Source organism: Diceros bicornis, chromosome X (assembly GCF_020826845.1).
Source record: "Diceros bicornis minor isolate mBicDic1 chromosome X, mDicBic1.mat.cur, whole genome shotgun sequence".
Lineage (NCBI taxonomy): Eukaryota > Metazoa > Chordata > Mammalia > Perissodactyla > Rhinocerotidae > Diceros > Diceros bicornis.
Window position 1 is genome coordinate 64563021 of NC_080781.1, and position 20421 is coordinate 64583441.

A 20421-nucleotide genomic window follows, 5' to 3' on the forward strand; every position below is an offset into this window, starting at 1 on the left:
AGCTCCGTCGTCTCGTTTCCGGCGGTCGCGCGCTCTTTTCTCGGGACGGTAGAGGCCGTGTAGCGTCGCCGTTACTCTGAGGAGAAAACAGTCGGTAGAGGGTGAGTTTGGGGACGACTTAGTTCTTGTTTGAGAGGGGAGTAGGATTTCTCGCGACAGTTGGCGAAGGAAGAGGCTAGGGCGAGGCTAGGTTTGGAGGGAGGTTGGCCGTTCCTTAGGAGGTCCCTTGAGGCCTTGTCCCCGCCGCCACACGGCCTCCTCAGCCCACCCGCGGGGGCCCATCGCTCTCAACTCGCCTCGCCTCCGGCTTTCGTTTCCTTCCCCGCCCCGTTTCTTTGTGCGACTCGTCTTGGAATCTGAGCTGTCAGTAAGTTCCCCGGCTCTTAAGGCGCCCTGGGCCTGAGGGCGTGGGGTCTATTATCCGCGAGCCCTGAAGTCGCGGCTAGAGGAGGAGGAGGCGCTTTGTCGGGCGCTCCTCCTGTCGGCCTCGCGAGGCTATTAATTCACAATGGGAAAGTGGGGCCCCCGGAGCGATATTTCTTTGTCAAAACTCTTAGCTGGGAAGTTCATCTGCTTGTCTGGACCCCGCCGCTTTCCGAGTCAGGTTCCTGTAGGCCCTTTTTTTACTCTTGTTGCCTAGCCACTCTACCGATTTTTAACATCACTTTTTAAAATGAAAATTTTATGGATTTCTTATCGGGTGTTTTCCACTTGGAGAAACTATCGTAAGCTGACACTATTCTTTGTGTTCTTAACAGAGAAGTCGAGGTTAGTGAGGACTGGGAGGCACTTTGCTGTCTTCAATCTAAGTTGAGGTAGGTGTAGGGGGTAGGGTTGCCAGATAAAATACAAGACGTCCCGTTCAATTTGAATTTCACACAAATTATTTTTTAGTATACATTGCAAGGGATTTATACTAAAAACAATTCATTTTTTAGTCTGAAATTGAAATTGAACTGTATGCTGTGTAGTTTTATTTGATAAATTTGGCAACTCTGGTGTGAGGGGCACTGGCTAGATTTATACTATGTCTTTGTCCAACTTCCTTGTTATTAAATGAAAGGGCCTAAGAAGCTCTTAGAGAAGGACCTTTCCATGTCAGTGTGTTCTACAGCTTTCAGGCTGGTCCACATCTAGGCGGCCATCTCACCCGAGTAGCTTTTTACCAGATTTTCCCCATAGTTTCCACTTAAAAAGTTGATCCTTTTCCTGAAAATTGAGGGGATGTTTATTTAGATTTCAGATATGTGTGATGTAGTGTTTGATCCTGTACCTAAACATTTGTGCAACTGTATCATGCACAATAGCCCCAATCTTTCTAAACCAGCAGTAGATATTTTCTCTCAAGAGTCCTTCGTCAGAGTTAGTCTTTACCACAGATAAGTAGACAGAAATCCTTGCTGCTGATCTTTGTGCTTTGTTCTCTTCTCAGAGGTCCAATGGTTAGAGGTTGGTGAATTTATTACTCAAGAGATTTCTGCACATATTTCCAAATTATATTGGTGGTCATCATCAGAAGTAAGTGATAGAGACAGTACTTACTGAGTACTTGCCACTTTGTGGGCACTGTTTTAGGTGATTTATACAATGTTAATTTAGTCTTCACCATTGAGTGCCTGCTTGGGAAAAAATAAACTGAAGGGAAAGATTATAAAGATTAGCATTATGCAGACATTTATTCAAAAACACAAAGGTAGGCAATTTGGTTATAAAAAATGATTTTTGCAGAAAGAATCCAGAAGAGCGGAGGAAGAATGTAATTGATGACATTTGTCTAACTGGAGCACCCACCATATGTAGAAATAGGGGTAGGGGTTGCCAGCAGGAACAAATGCCTTCTGTGTACATGATCTCATTTGGTCCTTAAAATAACCGACCCTGTGGGGGTAGATATTGTTACCCCCCCCATCTTGCAAGTGAGGAAACCGAGGCTCAGAAGTTAGGTGACATGGCTAGTAAGTTTGTTAGACTCTAAACTCTGAAACCAAGGTGAGTTTGATTACAAAGCTTGTACCATAGTGATGAGTATGAGCTTTGAGTTCAACAGCCCTGAGTTCCATTCCATGCTCTATCACACTTGTGTGACCTTAGATGGGCATCAGTTTTCTTATCCAGAAGAATAACAGTTGTGAGCACTAAATGAGATAATGCAGACTTAACACAGTGCCTAGCATATAATGGTTGATAAATATCTGGTATTATCATCTTAACTACCAGGCTACACTTTACACTTTCTAAAACCAAAAATAACCTCCCTTGAAGTAATCTTACATGGTTTAGAACATCCTAGCACTTTATCCTCAAGGTGGTACATCATTTCTGCTAAGGAGTTGTAAAATGGCCTTTTTGAAATGGAGTGATGAGGTGTGGTTAAGATGTACATATAGAGTTTTTAATATTTCAGTTTTGAATAGATCTCTATAAGGATTTCTATTAACATGTAAATATAAATTCTGGATTCCTGAATGGGATGCAAAGTACTGAGACTGGGGCCACTGACTCGTAAATTAAAGGCTGGAGAAAAAATAAGAAGTTCCTTGGATTCTAGCCAGAGGTAAGGAGGTAAGAAGATTTCTAGTTGGAGAAATGGCTGTGAAGATAATTCAAGTTTCTTCTCTAGGCCACTCTGCCGTCAGGGGAAGGGAGGTGTTGAATACCTGGGACTCAAATAGGAAAAGATCTGATTGTAATGTTCACCTTAACCCGTCCCCAACTGTTGCTGGGGTAGACTTCAAATTTTATGTTTTAATTTCCTACTTTTATGTCTTATTTTTAAAAACATGATTTCCTTTCTTTTTTCTTTCCTTGTTTTTTTTTTTTAGGTATCCCATTTGCTGTGAAACTGCTACACCTATTTGTGGTGTTTAAAGTTAGAATTTTTTGAGAAAACAGTGCTGCACTATGTGGCAAGAGTCACAAAGATAGATTCAGTTATTCTATTTTATAAAATGTTCCCTAAGGAAATAACCTAAATGTTACTCATAGTAGGGAGTAGTTTAGTAAATTAGTGTATATCTAGATGGACTTTATGTAGCCCTTAAAAATTTTAATTATGTTCACACTATAGAAATGAGGAAAAGCTGAATATACAATGGTGCATTATGATTGTGGTTACTGAAATGATAATGTATGTTTTGGAAGGTTAATAAGCAAAAATGGAAATTATGGGAGGAATATTTATTCATGGATGTGCCCCAAGATTTAGCTATGAGCATTGTTGGTGATGGTAAAAAATTAGAAACAACTGAAGTACCAACACAATAGGGGCTTGGTTGACAGCTCAATACTGTGTCCATTAACAATGTAGATTTAGTGACATGAAAGCTGTTCATCATGTATCATAAAGTAGAAAAGGCAGGTTACAAAATAGTTCTTATAATATCCCATTTAGACTACATATAAATATATAAATCAATGATTGGAAGTGTATACCAAAATATTAACAGTGACTAAATTTTAATGGTGAGTCTTTGTTTTTTTATTTTATTTTATTTTTTTATTTCTAAGTTTTCTATATTAAAGATTCTATATTATATTGCTATATTACAAATATTATATCTATAAATATTCTATATTATATTTCTGTATTTTGTAATAGGTACCTTATTAATGAGAAACATAAGATTGATGAAATTATATAAATGAGAAAATTCAAGCTTTGGCTTAAATGTCAACTTTCCAGTGAACCTTACCTCAGAGCTCTTTTTAAAATTGTAGTCCCTCCCCTTCCACTCCCTATCCACTTTGCTCCCCCTCTTCTTTATTTTCCCATAGCGCTTACGTCTTCTTAAGTACTATGTGGAGGCAAGAATCTTTGCTTTGCTCATTGGTGCATCCCAAGCACCTAGAATAGTGCCTAGCAAATAGTAAGCATTCAGTGAATATTTGTTGAATGAATTAGTAAAAAAAATTAGTAAAAATATTATCAATAACGTACAAGCAGGACAGTTTTCATTTTTGCCTTTCTGTTCCTTGTCTGCATTCATGTGTTTTTTCCAAAACCCTTTCCCTCTTAAAGCATCAAACGTTTTTCATGTTTACGTGGTCTTCATAATTTTTAATGCTATGTAACATCCCATTGTATAGATGTACTATAATTTATTAAAAACCATGCCCCTGGTTTTGGGTATTTAAATCATTCTTATTGTTTTGTTACCATAAAGGCCATTACAGTGACTATTTCATGGACATAGTTTTTAAATTTTAAAATTATGGTCTTAGGATAAATTTGTAGGAGTAGAATTCCTGAGTTAAAGAATATGAACCATCTTGATAGCTCTTGTTACCTATTGTCTTATGAAACAACTTTTGGATACAGAATTTGATAATTGCATTGATGTTTTCAGTTTTGGTGGGATATGATATAAAATATATTAGGGGGCCAGCCCCATGGCTTATTAAGTGCGCGCGCTCCGCTGCTGGCGGCCCGGGTTCGGATCCCGGGCGCGCACCGACGCACTGCTTCTCCGGCCATGATGAGGCCGCGTCCCACGTACAGCAACTAGAAGGATGTGCAGCTGTGACATACAACTATCTACTGGGGCTTTGGGGGGAAAAATAAATAAATAAAATCTTTAAAAAAATGTATTAGGAAAGTTTTTATACACATAAAGGTATTCTCTTTTTTTTTTATAATTTTATTTATTTTTTCCCCCAAAGCCCCAGTAGATAGTTGTATGTCATAGCTGCACATCCTTCTAGTTGCTGTACGTGGGACGCGGCCTCATCATGGCCGGAGAAGCAGTGCGTCGGTGCGTGCCCGGGATCCGAACCCGGGCCGCCAGCAGCAGAGCGCGCGCACTTAACCGCTAAGCCACGGGGCCGGCCCTAGAGGTATTCTCATATGCCCATTATCCCCAAATCAATAGTTATCAAGCCTTGGTCACATTTTATCTGAGGTATATAATTTTCTCTATTTTAAAGGAATCGTATAAAGATAACAATACTGTATTCATGAAAAGGTCCTTTTCTGCATCTTTCTTTCTGCTAAATTCTGACTAGAGGTTCTTATGTTTAGGGGAAAGGATTTAGGATTGACTTTACCCTTTTATTTCATTTACTGGAGAACTCTCCTTGGATGAGGAAGACTATGCTCAGCTTGTTAACTTGATCAATTAGAAAATTTCCATTTTAAAACTGTCAATTTTTGAATTCAGTCTGGATTGTACCAGGAATTTTCATTTTGTTTTCTTTTAATCATATATTGATTTTTAAATGAAAGAATTTAACATTTTATGATTGTATATTCATCTTTTTGTATTTGCTGCTTTTATTGCTTTGGTAGTTGTTTATCTTTCCATTGTGATTAATAACAATATTTACTGAGTGCTTACTATATGCCACTACTGAAGTAGTATTTTCACATTTTATTAATCCTCATAGCCACCTTGAGAAGTAGGTATTTTTATTATCCCCTTTATAATAGTTTAAGAAACCAGTGCAGAAGTAATTAACTAAGTAGTACATAGCTAGTAAGTAAGCATTAGGACCATGCTTCAAACCTAAGGATGTCTAACTCTACAGCCCATATTTTTCTTGGTATTCATTCCACAGTATGTACTGCAGGCTAGGACTGTGCACAGTGCAAGAGAAGAACAAGACTTATTAGTCCTTGTCCTTGTGATAACTAGAATCTGTTTCAATCATTGTGTTTTTAAAATATGTTTTAATATTATGATAGGGCTATTATGGGGGGGTAGTTCTTTTGGGAAAGTACTTTCCTCTTAATATATAGAATTACTGAACTGGAAGGTTTCTCAGGTCATTCTAGTGCAAGCTGTTCTCATTTAGTACTTGTCTAGTTTTTATGTGCAACATAATTGCTAATGTCTGATTGTTTTCAGATTTTTGAATTACACTCCTTTGCCATACTTGTTGAAAATAACCAATTGTTTGGATCTAGCAAAAGCCAGGATACCAAGGGTGATCAATGACACATAAGTCATCAGGAAGGTGATTGCATTCTTAGCACTCACTGAATATATTTGACAGTCCACATTTTCTTTTTAGGGTGCAGAAATGCAGAGCAATAAAACCTTTAACTTGGAGAAGCAAAACCATACTCCAAGGAAGCATCATCAGCATCACCACCAGCAGCACCACCAGCAGCAACAGCAGCAGCCACCGCCACCACCAATACCTGCAAATGGTCAACAAGCCAGCAGCCAAAGTGGGTACATACTAGATAATGGGGTAGAAATAGGTTCCCTTTTGGGAATGGTTTCTTGGTTTTTAGATTAGTCTCTTGGGATTATAAAGGAATAGGTCTTTGTGGCACACCTTTGTTCTTCTTTTGGCTATTTACCTCTTAATACTTATTAGGATAGCAAAAGTCTGATTCTCTGAAACAAAGAGCAGATAAGTTGTAGGATAGCAGCTGAGTACAGGTTGCTTTGTTCTTTTGGCACATTCTACTGCTAAAGAGATATCTGCTCAGAGTTTAGTTCTTAGAGGTCATCATCAGATGACGTAGTTAGCGAGAACATAGAACAAGTCTTTAAGACTTAATGGAGAAGAAGTCTGGTACCGAGTATTATACTTGTAGCCTGGGGCCTGTGCCAGCCCATTTTAAATTAGAGTAAGAAGTCTTTAAAGGTATATTCTCATTCATTAAGCAAACTTTGAGCACCTGTTGTGTGTCTCTAAGACTAGAACCAACTTCAACCCTCTTTATTTCCAGAGGTTCCTACAAATAATTCTCTTTCCTAACTCATTTCTTTTCATTCCATTACCCCAAGCCTGAAATGGCTAAGATTATGAAGATTGGTGAGAGATTGGGAAAATGGAGCAGTTGTGTTTTAAATTTAAAAATCTGATCCCTTCTGACATAGGACTCCTTGACTTGCTTAATTTTCTCTTTGGCCAAAGCTCCTGTATTGTCTTTCTTTCTCTGACTTAGTCCAGGTTGGCTTCTGGCCCATAGTAGAGCTGTTGAGAAGTCCCCCCCAGATCTGTGCATACTGCTTTCACATTCTAAGGTGCAGTTTACTGATAAGTGGTTAGGGGATAGATTGCACTGGGAAATGGTGTTTGACTTCTTTACAGCAATTAGGTTTCCTAATCTAGCAGCAATTATAGCTCTTTGAGAATGTGACTATAAATCTCTTTCCCCAGTCTTTTGAGTGACTGTGTGTCTTCTCTCAGATGAAGGCTTGACTATTGACCTGAAGAATTTTAGGAAACCAGGAGAGAAGACCTTCACCCAACGTAGCCGGCTCTTTGTGGGCAATCTTCCTCCTGACATCACTGAGGAGGAAATGAGGAAACTATTTGAGAAATATGGGAAGGCAGGCGAAGTCTTCATTCATAAGGATAAGGGCTTTGGCTTTATCCGCTTGGTGAGCAACCGTGGGCTTTTAGAGCACGTGCTCTAAAAGGTGGGGAAGCTGGGGGATAATGGATATGGAAAACTAGGCAGTGGAAATAATTCTCAGATGGTCTGTTTGTTAAAAGCTTGTAGCTATACTTGGTGGAACAGAACAAAAAATGCAGATTTTATTTTTATTTTTCCTCTTGGTTTTTTGTTTTGTTTCAAGGACAACATAGGTTTATTTTCCTAGGATACTGGGGCTAAAGTATGCCCTTTGGAACTTTTTTTTTTTTAGTTGGGAAATTTCAAACGTGCAAAAGTAGACAGAATAGTATAATGAACCTGCACATACTCATTGCCCGGCTTCAATAAATATCATTTCATAGTTAATCTTGTTTTATCTGTACCCTTTCCCTATTTCCCTACCTACCCTCCCATAAATATTTTAGTATGTTTGATTTTTTTTCCAGAAAAAATGAAAAAGGTTTTTATTTTAGTAATGATCAAAGTTTATATAGTTTATTTCCAAAGCCCTTACACATATATTGTCTCACTTAAAACTCTTCAAACCATGAGGGGACAGTTTTATTTATATCTATTTTTTTAATTTAATTGTGATAAAATTTATCATCTTAACCATTTTTAAGTATAGATCTTTTTTTTAAATCTGCTTTGATTTAGGAAACATGTTTTAAAGTGTTTGGCGGGAAACTTTTCTAGGCCTTATCTATCTCTATAAATGAAGAACACAATGTGCTAGCGAGATCACTTGATGTGGTGGTTAGAACTAGTTTTCATTCCAGACTTAGCACTAGCTCAAGACTATATAGGCAAATCATTTTCTCTGGGACTCAGATTCCTCTCTAGTAATATGAAGGGGGTCCCATCAAGGTCTGTGGTTCTAAAGAGGCCTCTTGGAGGGCATAAGCGATTCTGGTTCAACTTGTATACAGCTAGCTAAAATTAAACTATTCTGGCTGCTGAATTGTAAGGGTAGGTTTTAGGCTGGTCATTGTTGTCCAGATGATCTGTTACCACTTGGAATAACCTGTGATACTGATGACCATGTAAGCGATATTAACTTCTAGAATTTCCAATTGATTTATTGCAAGGCTGTCAGAGCAGTTAGGCTAACCGAAGAGTTATCTGAAACACACAAATTCCATTCTTCCAGTTTTATCCATGTTTCTTTGTATGCATGTTGCCAAGGTTTTTTGGAGACATTTTATATTGAGCTATGTTACTTTAGACTCTTGATGGTTGTGCAGGTAGTCTTTGTCAAACTGAGTTATTCTAACTTTTCTCTGCTTCTTAGGAAACACGAACCCTAGCGGAGATTGCCAAAGTGGAGCTGGACAACATGCCACTCCGTGGAAAGCAGCTACGTGTGCGCTTTGCCTGCCACAGTGCATCCCTTACGGTCCGAAACCTTCCTCAGTATGTGTCCAACGAACTGCTGGAGGAAGCCTTTTCTGTGTTCGGCCAGGTGGAGAGGGCTGTAGTCATTGTGGATGATCGAGGAAGGCCCTCGGGAAAAGGCATTGTTGAATTCTCAGGGAAGCCAGCTGCTCGGAAAGCTCTGGACAGATGCAGTGAAGGCTCCTTCCTGCTAACCACGTGAGTGAGAGATCGTTTTCAGAAATAGACCTTAGATTGCCACTTCCTTCTGTGGTCTAGGAAGTTAGCCTCTAGGAACCATATTTCTGTGTTTATTTAAAAATTTTTGATACTGATTCAGCTTCCTAGTAGGGTTTTCAGTGTAATCTTAAATTAATGGAAATGGTATGAGGATTAAGAAATAAACCTTTTCAGTTGTCAGTAGGTTGTCATTTAATCAGTGTTAAATCTTCCCTTACTTTGAAGTGTTAGAACTCTGAAAAGTTGTTTTATGCATGCAGCATCTCTCTTAGCATTTACCCCAAGTCGTCTGGAGTTCTGTAGATACTGGGTATTTAGGCTGTACTTAAGTACCATATCTGTCTACGTTGAATATCTTTTTTAAGGCTGTATGCAGAGATCTGAGGCCTGACTCCATGCTGTCAACCCCAGATTCCACATAATGCCATTAAAAGGACTTGGTTACTTGGGGCTGGATGTAAAAACCCCTTCAGAAGTATGTTTAATTGTCCAGTCCTGACCCCTCACTAGTTCATTGTGCCAGTGGCAGATGTAGAGAGGAAGTCTAGTGTGGAGTATAATTAATTAACACTGAGCTTTTTTTTTTCTTTCTCCCAGATTTCCTCGGCCTGTGACTGTGGAGCCCATGGACCAGTTAGATGATGAAGAGGGACTTCCAGAGAAGCTAGTTATAAAGAACCAGCAATTTCACAAGTATGTGGTCCTGACAGATTCCTTGCTAGATGTTTGCCTATTCTTAAGGAAGCTTGTAAAGGGATATGTAAAAGAGACAGGTTTTTACTATATGTGCTCACTGGCAGCCATTATCTTAGCCCTTAGGAGGAATGCAATGCTTATTAGTTGGGGGGATCTTGGACCAAGTTTTAGTAAACTAGGAACCTTGTCTGTAGGGAACGAGAGCAGCCACCCAGATTTGCACAGCCTGGCTCCTTTGAGTATGAGTATGCCATGCGCTGGAAAGCACTCATTGAGATGGAGAAGCAGCAGCAGGACCAAGTGGACCGCAACATCAAAGAAGCACGTGAGAAGCTGGAGATGGAGATGGAGGCTGCTCGCCATGAGCACCAGGTCATGCTAATGAGGCAGGGTGAGTATAGCCCTATAAGTCTTAAAACTAGAAGAAGGAGAAAATAACTTTAGTCAGGAGTCTTTGTATCAATCAGTAGAGAAAGGCCTAAACCTCTACTTTTATTCTCTTAAATGTTTTGTTGATCTTGGTAGGCAGATGAGCTTGGAGATGTGGCAGAGAATACTGGATTCTGTGGAGAAGGAAATAATAGGTTTGACTTCATTTTTGGAATCTGGATACCTTGGATGGCCACTCAGGGATTATATATCCCCTTTGGTTTCTGGATCTTTATGGAAAATTATTGGCCCTATATGAGGAGAATGAAAAATACTCTTAAATCAGTCTGTTGTTTTTCTAGATTTGATGAGGCGTCAAGAAGAGCTTCGGAGGATGGAAGAACTGCACAACCAAGAAGTGCAAAAACGAAAGCAACTGGAGCTCAGGTAACTTTTCTCAAACCCTTTTTCTCTGACAGCTCTAAAAGATAATGTCTCACTCCTGCTTCCTACCACTATGCTCCCTCGTGCATTTGTAAATATGTTGGCACATATTTCCTGGCTGCTTCTCAAGTTCTCTCTTTGGATGAGAGAGGTTTCAGCTGCCCATGGTTCTAAGAATTACCCAGGATTGCACTAAAGAGGAAGCAGCTGAGTGCTGGTCTCAGGAGGCTCCTTTGGGAAAGAACTTGATTCCCTGAAGGACACATTTGGGTTGCTTTGGGGCTGGGCACATTTAACAGTGAGTTTCCTGGAGAGCTGTGCTAGTTTTCAGTAGGCTCTTGATCTTGGCTGAGTCCCCTATTAAGATAATCTGCTCAAGTTCTGGAAGGCCTCTGCTTAAATACCTTGGTGACTCTCTAGGCAGGAAGAGGAGCGCAGGCGCCGTGAGGAAGAGATGCGGCGACAACAGGAAGAAATGATGCGGCGACAGCAGGAAGGATTCAAGGGAACCTTCCCTGATGCGGTATATCTCTCATGTGCCCATGATATATCAGGCCAGTCATAATGGGACAAACCCACCATGAATTGTCCACTAGGACTATAAAACACACCAGGTTATGACCAATTTTTCCATTCTATGAAACTCCTTTTAGAAAGAAGAATTCATAGGAAGGAAAGGTAAGGTTTGAAGGGGAGCTCTTGCCTCACAGGCGATTTAGGATGAAAAGCTGGGACCAGTGTATGCTGTTTAAACTCAGTGACTGTAGGATGAGATATATTCAGTCTTGTAGCAGCCTTGACTAGTCTTCTGATGTCCTGGCAGTTGTACAGGTTGGAGCCCTGGAAATCAACTATCTCTTCCCCTTTCCTTTCACCTCTCCTTCTGTTCCTAATAGGAGGCTCTGACCTTGAACTCACTGCACAACTAGCAAGGAGCTGTTGTCAGTGTTCTCAGCTTGGTCTCAGTGCACTTCGGATGTGTTATCACTGTCTGCTTCCCTTAGTGTGTGGTCCTCGATGGATTGTGGTAGAATGCAGTGTTGTCTTGGACTCTCTTGAGTGTTTTTTGTTTTTCAGAGAGAGCAGGAGATACGGATGGGCCAAATGGCTATGGGAGGTAAGGACTTAGGAGGTTAATGGCTCTGATTTCTTTTTTTGTCTCATCTCTTTTGAACTGTGTGGCTTCTACTTAGTCCAGGCTTAAGGGGCTGACATTTCCAGGAGCATTGTTTTTGGAGGGTAACATGTCTTAGCCCAGAGGTCTTACTGAATTGTTTCCTTTGGCACAGAAAGAGACTGAATCTCTGTCTCCTGTACTGATCACACTACTCTGCTTTAGGTGCCATGGGCATAAACAACAGAGGCGCCATGCCCCCTGCTCCTGTGCCAGCTGGTACCCCCGGCTCCTCCAGGACCTGCCACTATGATGCCAGATGGAACTTTGGGATTGGTAATAATCTGCAGGGTCCTACAGTAACTAAATGGTGATAGGAAGAGAAAGGACTTGGCCTTCACAGTCCCTGGGCCTGCCATGATTTTGCTTCAGATAATCAGTCTTTAGGACCACTGTTATCCATTAAATGTAACCTCAAGATCTTTATTTTTGAATCTTGAGCAAACCCAGTCTCAAACTATACTTTATCAGGAGTTAAGCAAATGCCTCTGTCTGACTGGCCAGTCTGATTGACTGTTTACTTGCTACCCTGGGTGAACCGGTTCTTTTTGGGAGGGAGACAATGAAGGCTAGGCATTATCACATAAAATAGATGTGAATCCAAAAGGCTTTATGGCTCCTACAATCCTGAGGTGGTTTTAGTTCTAGTGTCAAAATGTTAAAACTGGATGGGCTTAAGGTTGCTGAAGAGTGATGGTCTGCACTTGTCCATATACCTAGTTCAGGAAAAAGGACTTGGCTGTAACTTATCCACCCTAGGAATTGAGTATGTAATATTGCTTGGCCAGTAGGAATAGGGATAAAAAGTTAAAGATAGGATGGTTGGGGGGGGTTCCATAATTCAGGCAACCTTCCTTTCAGGAGTATCCGCTAGAGTTCTAAGCAGGTTTGGTCACCCCTAGCACCAGGAGCCTTGAATAGTTGAGTGGAATTGGTCTCCACGGGAGGGACTAGAGGTGGGTGGGAAGCTTAGGACATAGATTCTATTGTAACATTGCTCTCTTTTTCTCTTTAAGACCCCACCAACAACTGAACGCTTTGGCCAAGCTGCTACAATGGAAGGAATTGGGGCAATTGGTGGAACCCCTCCTGCATTCAACCGTGCAGCTCCTGGGGCTGAATTTGCTCCAAACAAACGTCGCCGATACTAATAAAATTGCAGCGTCTAGTTTCCCAAAACCCTTAAAAGAAGGACCCTTTTTGGACTAGCCAGAATTCTACCCTGGAAAAGTGTTAGGGATTCCTCCCAATAGTTAGGTCTTCCCTGCCTGTACTACTTACTCTAGGGACTATGCTGGAGACAGGGCAAGGGAGGGGCGATATTTAACAAATCAGTTCTGTGGTATTTCGTTTAACTAATCAATTCTGTGTGGTGCATTCCTGAAGTCTCCAGTGATTGTTAAGGGCCTGGGGGGAAGCCATGGCAAAATGGATCCAGTTAGAGCCCCCATTAATCTTAACCATTCCATTCTTTGTCCATCCTGTTTTATTTGCTTTCTCATTCTTACACCCTCCAACGCCAGAGACACTGCCACATATACCACAAAAATCAAACATCCCCCCAATGACCTTAGCCCCATCGCTCCATTCACTCCCAGGTGGGAATTCAGGCAAATGTCCGCAGAGGTCACAGACAACATGCATACGGTTCTGTTATAGCCCATATATTACCCCTTCATGTCCTAAGGAAGACATTTTCTCTTAGTGATTTTCATTTTAGTATACCTTTTAAAAAATCTTGTGTTAACTTGCCTCCATCTTTTTCTTGGGTAAGGACAACCCAGGAATGGCCCTTTTGTGTCTGATGTTGCTGTTCACAGCTTTTCTTGATAGGCCTAGTACAATCTTGGGAACAGGGTTGCTGTATACTGAAGGTCAGACAGTAACTCTTACCCTTGCCTATCTTAGGTAGTTATGCTGTGCATTTTTTATTGGTGTACCATGTTTGATTTGTCCCTGATACCTTTGGAGTTTTTCTGAAAAATGGAGCAGTAATGCAGCATCAACTTATTAAAATACATTTTAAGCCTTTTAATTTTCTGTGCTATTTTTGAAGGGGAAGGGAGGGAGGGGAGTTCTATCTCAGAAAATGAGCACTAGGCTCTATAAGGATAATCTCATATGACCTTTTGCTTAAAGTATTCATCTAGGCAAACACGGGGAGGTTGGGTGCCTACTGTGACTAAAGTGGGTGACAAAGGTCGGTGGCTATTCGCGGTATGCAGAAGTAATGATGGGAGGAAAGCTGCTTTGAAAGAGAAAGAAAGTGGGCTGGAGGAAATGGGGTACCCTCATTGAGCTGGGAGAGGTCTCAAAATTGGTATTGGTTTCTGAGCAGCTGCTGGTCAGAGGCTTGGAATTGGCATGGTAAATCTAAAACGGTCTTAGCAGTAGTAAGCTGACCTCACCCAAGTTCTCAGCCCTACTCAGCCTGATCCTTTTTTCTTGAGCCTCAGAGCTAAAATGCTCCTGAGCTCTTTCCTATTGGCTGGGAAGACCAGTTGAAGTTCCCTTGCCCATGTTAGGAGGTATACGCCTCCTGAACTAAAGATAGAAACAGCTGGCCCTTCCAGGCAGCTAAAAGCCTCCAGACTAAGAGGTGTTCCCCACCCGGCAGCCACACTCCTTGCAATACCCTTTTCAGTAATTCTACCAACACCTCCATGTCTCTACTCTGCCATAACAAAGGCTGTGGGCAGCACTTTGACCCCAGTACCAACTTTCCTGGTGAGTAATCCTAACCTTGCCTGGGGGCTCGGTGTGTGCTGGGGGAGTGGTCAGCTGTGAGCGGTCTGTGAAAGGAACAGAAAAAGAAATTTAGTTTTCCTGCCCAATTTTCATTCATCTGGGTGATCTTCAGGCGTCACTGATTTTGTTTTTACAAAAGTATATACTTCCTGGGGAAGAGGTAAGAAGTGATATTCAGTGTGGTTACCTTTCCTTCCTTGATCCTTCTGGTATCCACAGATTCCTGTTGCCATCACCCTGGGGTCCCAATCTTCCATGATGCACTTAAGGTGAGGAGCAGGCGAGGGGGAAGAGCAAGGGCATGTCCCAAAGGAAATGTACCCAGGAATCTAAGCTGATCTGGGTCTCTTGTTATCAGGGTTGGTCCTGCTGCCGGAAGCGAACTGTAGATTTCTCTGAGTTCTTAAACATTAAGGTAAATTATTTACTTCCTTGGATTCTGCCCCTAATAGAAGGATTCTATCCCTAATCCTTCTCTCCTTATCTGTACTAGGGCTGTACTGTGGGACCACACTGTGCTGAGAAGCTCCCTGAGGCCCCTCAACCTGAGGGCCCTGCCACAAGCAGTTCACTTCAGGAGCAAAAACCTCTGAATATGATTCCAAAGTCAGCAGAGACTTTGCGCCACGAGAGGCCCAAGTAAAGAGGAGGAGGTCCCTGGGTTTTTCCTACCTTCATGGAGTGATTAATGGGTCACTGGGGTATGGGAGCTAGGGAGTAGAGATGTGAGGAGGGTCAGGTGTCAGGGCTTGGTATATATTTTGTGCCTTAGGGGAAATTTGTGTCCGGAAATAATGTCCTTTGCTCTAAGGTGGTATGGGGTGAGGGGATAGGTATTTTGAGTTAACAGAGTAGACAGCCCCTCACGGATATATACTTAGTTATAACACAAGGGGATTGCTGAAAATGACTTGATTTCTTCTTTTTGGAAAAGAGCTTTAAAATAAGTTTTACATCAAGAAAAGGATGTGGTACATTGGCAGCCAGGAGGCTGCAAAGAAGAATAAGTTAAATTTGAGGAAATAGTATGAGCAACAGAAGAAAGTCATATTAGGTCTACAATTAGATGAAGAGGAAGAGGAAATGATACCGTTCTGCAGAGAAATGTGGTTAGACGTAGAGCAACTGAGTAGATGGGCAAGAGAAGACCTGGGGATTTCCCCAGGGTTCAGGGATTTGGGATGTCCACAGAGAAGAAAATTGGCAATGGGATTGCTACCCAACTTCTCCAACCCTGCCCCCACTTTCACCAGACTTCTTCGACTCCATTACTACTGGTGGGAATGTTGGAGCTGTCAATCATAGTTAATGTGTCAGAACTAAATCACCCCACTCATACTCCCTAGGTCAGAGTTGCTACCAAAGCTGCTTCCACTAAATATATCCCAAGCCTTGGAAATGGCATTGGAACAGAAGGAATTAGACCAGCAACCTGGAGCAGGTAAGTGGGTCCTTAGTAAGACAGGCTTTGCAGAGTGGAATTTAGTGAATGTGGCAGTTGGGTGAAGGGAATGGATAGGTTCCTGACTCTGTTTCCCTTGCCCAGGACTCGACAGTAGTCTGATCCAGACTGGTTCCAGCTGCCAGAACCCAGGATGTGATGCTGTGAGTGAGAGTTTGGGGGGAGGGGGGCGGAGGCAAGCATGTGGCTGAGAGATGCTACAACTGAGGGATGACTGGGTATACAATATAAGGCTGCATGAGGTACACTTTAGAATGACCTGATTCTTTTTCTGTTTCTTGTTTATCCATCTTAGGTTTACCAAGGCCCCGAGAGCGAAGCTACTCCATGTACTTACCACCCAGGAGCACCTCGATTCCATGAGGGGTGAGAGAGGGGACTCAGTGGTGTGTGAGACAGGTTTCTCCCAATGTTGATTATAAGATGGGAGTGGGGGCTTGTGGAGAGGGGAAAGGAGATTCAATTGAATTATCTTCCTACCTCAGGATGAAGTCTTGGAGCTGTTGTGGCATACAGACCCTGGATTTTGGGGCATTCCTGGCACAGCCAGGATGCAGAGTTGGTAGACATGACTGGGGGAAGCAGGTAAGCCCCAACTTTGCTTAACTCTTGATTAGAACCCAATTCCAGAAATAATTCCTCCTCCCTGTACCTCATGGACAAGCTCTCTATGTTCTCCCTTTTGTTTGGACCAAATAAGATTCTGCTCCTTATCCCTCACAAGCCAAGAGGCTTTGCAATATGAGGTAGTCTGATTTAGTTCTGACCCATTAACCATGACTGACAGCTCCAACACTTCCACCAGTAGTAACGGAGTTGAAGAAGTCTGGTGAAAGTGAGGGCGGGGTTGGAGAATCTTTCTGAGACTCTCTGTCTCTCCTCCACATATACCATGAGAACTCCCCTTGGGTTAAGAGTTCATTCTTACCACCCACTGTTTCACATCTCTTTAGCTGCCAGCGTCTTGCCGTCATGATTGGCACCAGACAGATTCCTTAGTAGTGGTGACTGTATATGGCCAGATTCCACTTCCTGCGTTCAACTGGGTGAAGGCCAGTCAAACTGAGGTGAGGAATGTCTGATGCTGGATGGGAGGCTAGTGAATTGGGTTATACTACAATCTCACAGGCGGAGTTGCTGTATGCAGTTAACATGTAGGCTCCATAGTCCCCTGAGAGGAAAGTAGAGCTATTAGGTTAGGGTTATCTGGCTGACCTGTGGATGTAGAGATCACACCTCTGGCCTGGTTCTCTGTCGTAATGACTTGTTCTGACCTTCTGGGATTGTTACTACCCCTGTAATTCTTTTCTCTCAGCTTCATGTCCACATTGTCTTTGATGGTAACCGTGTGTTCCAAGCACAGATGAAGCTCTGGGGGGTAAGTGAAGATAAGGGGACACAGGAGGGGGAGGCAGATGGGGCAAAAAAGAAGGGCCAGACTGGAATGTCTTGAGGGAAGGAGTTGTAGTGGGAAAGTGAAGGTTTTCTTTTCATTTGCTTTGATATTCTCTATCTCTCTCTCTCCCTCCTCTTTTTCTCCCTCTCCTCTTCCCTCCCTTTTCTTTCCTCTCTCTCTCTCTCTCCCTCTCTCTCTCTCTCTCTCCCCCTTACTATATTGTCTTATTCCTCCCCTATCTTTTTTCCCCACCTTACATTTTTAATTTTTCTGTCATTCATCACCACCCTACCCTGACCCCAATCTCTCTGATTTCCTCATTTTCTCTTTCTTCTGTGTTCCTCTATCTTTCCCTCCTCCTCAGGTCATAAACGTGGAGCAGAGCTCTGTCTCCTTGATGCCATCTCGGGTGGAAATCTCCCTGGTCAAGGCTGACCCGGGATCCTGGGCCCAGCTGGAGCACCCCGATGCACTAGCTGAGAAGGCGAAGGCAGGGGTTGGGTTAGAGATGGATGAGGAAGAATCTGAGGATTCAGATGATGATCTGAGCTGGACAGAGGAGGAGGAAGAGGAGGAAGTGATGGGGGAATAGTGACACCAGACAGTCAAGTGTCTAGATAGGACCTCACTGACTCCCTTAGGATCTCAGAGACCAGGATATGGTTGGCCATGTGGCGTCATTGAGCAGCAGGAGGCTGAAGGAGGGGAGAACAAAAGTGTCCAAACCATGCTGTTTTTTCCCTTAAATAAATCTTGTATTCTGCAGTTTCACATAGTGTCGTTCTCTCACATCACTACCTAAGATTGTCTTCATTTCCTCCAACTTCTGTGTGTGTTCAACACACATGTGTGAAAACAAGCACATGCACATTCAATCTATTCTTCCCAACCACCAGGTATTTACTGATTACTTACTCTGTGCCCATTTATGTATGAGGTGGTTTAGAGATTTCTGAGAAACAGAAGACTTACTCATTCCTCTCAGGAAAATTACAGTCTGTCTGACAAAGTCAAGGGTAAGCTACATGAAATAATAATAAACATTATCAAGTAGTTAGAGTGATAAATTGTGCAGTACAGTTTTTAAGTGCTGTAGGAGTTGAGAGAATGGAGAGATTAATGTGGACTGTAGTAGAAAGGGAAGACTCCATGGAAGAAGTACATTTTTTTACAGCTTTATTGAAATACAATTCAGATACTATACAACTCACCCACTTAAAGTGTAAAATTCAGTGTTTTTTCTAGTATAGTCAGAGTTGTGCTACCACAATCAATTTTAGAATATTTTCATCACTCCAGAAAGAAACTCTGTATCCTTTAGCAGTCACTCCCAATATCCCCCCAAACTCATAGCCCTAGGCAATCACTAATCTACTTTCTGCCGCCTATGGATTTACCTATTCTGGATATTTCATATGAATGGAATCATACAATATGTGGTCTTTTGTGACAGGCTTATTTCCCTTAGCATAATGTTTTCAAGGTTCATCCATGTTGTAACATGTATCAGTACTTTATTCCTTTTTATGGCCAAATGACATTTGGCCATGTGCATTGGCCATTGATATACCACATTTTGTTTATCTCTTCATCAGTTGAGGTACATTTGGGTTGTTTCCACTTTTTGGCTATTATGAATAATGCTCCTATGAACATTCATGTACAAGTTTTTATGTGGACATACATTTTCATTTCTCTTGGATATATACCTAGGAGTGTAATTTCTGAGTCAAATGGTAACTTTAATCTTTTGAGGAACTGCCAGACTATTTTCTGAAGAGGCTGCACCATTTTACATTTCCACCAGCAGTGTAAGAGGGTTCCAATTTCTCCACATCCTTGATAACTCTTGTTATTTGTCTTTTTTATTATAGCCATCCTAGTGGGTGTGAAGTGGAATCTCATTTTGGTTTTAATTTGCCTTTCCCTGATGGCTCATGATGTTGAGCATCTTTACATTTGCTTATTGACCATTTGTGTATATTATTTGGAGAAATGTCTATTCAAATCCTTTGTCCATTTGTTAATTGGGTTGTCTTTTTATTGAGTTGTAAGAGTTTTTTTAAGTATATTCTGGAGACAAGTCTCTTGTCAGATATATGATTTACAAATATTTTCTCCCATTCTGTGTGTTATCTTTCCACTTCCTTGATAGTGTCCTTTGATACATAAAAGTTTTTCATTTTTATGAAGTCTAATTTATCTATTTTTCCTTTGATTGCTTGTGCTTTTGATGTCACATCCAAGAAACCATTGCTTAATCCAAAGTCGTGAAGATTTGCTCCTGTTTTCTACTAAGAGTTTTATAGTTTTAGCTCTTACATATAGGTCTTTGATCCATCTTGAGTTAATTTTTGTATGTGGTATGAGGTAGAGGTCCAACTTTATGTTTTTGCATATGGATATCCAGTTGGCCCAGCACCATTTGTTGAAAAGATTACTCTGTCCCCATTGAATTGTCTTGGCACCCTAGTTGAAAATTAATTGACCATAAATGTGAGGGTTAAGAAATACATTTTGAATGGAAATTTGAAGAATGAGAAATTTTTTTATGGGTGTGGAAGAATACGGAAAACCAGGCTGGGGCAGGAAGGTGTTTTATTCTACTTTTTGTGTTTTATTTTAAATTCCAAAAGTAGTACATTGTCACTGTAAAAGACTCAATTAAGAAGTATGTAGAGTAAAAAGTAAATGTTCAGACTCTCTCCAAGTGTAGTCTGTTTGCTGTTTGTAATCACTGCTAACATATCAGAGGGTATGTTTAAGAGAGGGGACAAAAAAGTTAGTTAAGTGGAGTGTGGCTAGATTGGAAGGAGCCTAAAATTCTAGATCAAGGATTTTGAACATGATTTAAAAGAAAGTTAAATAGGCATTATAGGCATTTTCTTTTTAAATGTAGATTCTTAATCAGAGGAGTGATACCTCTTTTCTGAATCTCTCTTGAGTCAGATTTACTCCTTCAACAGGGTGGCCAAGAATCTGGGAGATTCAAACTCCAAGAAGCTCATCAAGCCTCAGATGATCTCCAGTTCTTTTCTTAGCACCCTTTCCTCTCAGTTCAGATTCAAGGAACATAAAGTCTCATTGGGAGCTAGGAATAAGATGGGGGTGGGAGAATGGACATGGGCAGCAAAGGTGAGGGATCACAGCATAGCATGGCTGAGGATTTGGGGATTGAGGCAAGA

The 20421-nt window shown here is 41.4% G+C and overlaps 2 protein-coding genes across 2 annotated transcripts; both read left to right on the plus strand.

The window, feature by feature from the left end:
* Positions 1-24: 24 nt before the first annotated feature.
* NONO (non-POU domain containing octamer binding) lies at positions 25-13665 on the plus strand. Its single transcript, XM_058536162.1, is given in 14 exon segments — positions 25-101; positions 759-815; positions 1433-1518; positions 6010-6169; positions 7144-7337; positions 8625-8926; positions 9545-9640; positions 9838-10034; positions 10375-10459; positions 10877-10979; positions 11534-11573; positions 11796-11854; positions 11856-11906; positions 12647-13665. Coding segments are annotated over 11 exon segments (1413 nt in total). The 5' UTR covers positions 25-101; positions 759-815; positions 1433-1518; positions 6010-6018; the 3' UTR covers positions 12782-13665.
* Positions 13666-13722: 57 nt separating this feature from the next.
* On the plus strand, positions 13723-18772 carry ITGB1BP2 (integrin subunit beta 1 binding protein 2). Its single transcript, XM_058536164.1, has 11 exons — positions 13723-14357; positions 14598-14647; positions 14737-14793; positions 14872-15017; positions 15725-15819; positions 15925-15983; positions 16136-16206; positions 16326-16425; positions 16794-16907; positions 17156-17218; positions 17601-18772. The coding sequence occupies exons 1-11, from the start codon at positions 14294-14296 to the stop codon at positions 17826-17828; spliced, it is 1047 nt and encodes a 348-aa protein (XP_058392147.1). The 5' UTR covers positions 13723-14293; the 3' UTR covers positions 17829-18772.
* Positions 18773-20421: the final 1649 nt, after the last annotated feature.

Coding starts and splice junctions, on each gene's coding strand:
- ITGB1BP2 (XM_058536164.1), top strand. CDS start 14,294: ATGTCTCTACTCTGCCATAACAAAGGCTGTGGGCAGCACTTTGACCCC. Junction 14,648..14,736: donor TCTTCCATGATGCACTTAAG/GTGAGGAGCAGG, acceptor TCTTGTTATCAG/GGTTGGTCCTGCTGCCGGAA. Junction 15,820..15,924: donor AGACCAGCAACCTGGAGCAG/GTAAGTGGGTCC, acceptor TCCCTTGCCCAG/GACTCGACAGTAGTCTGATC.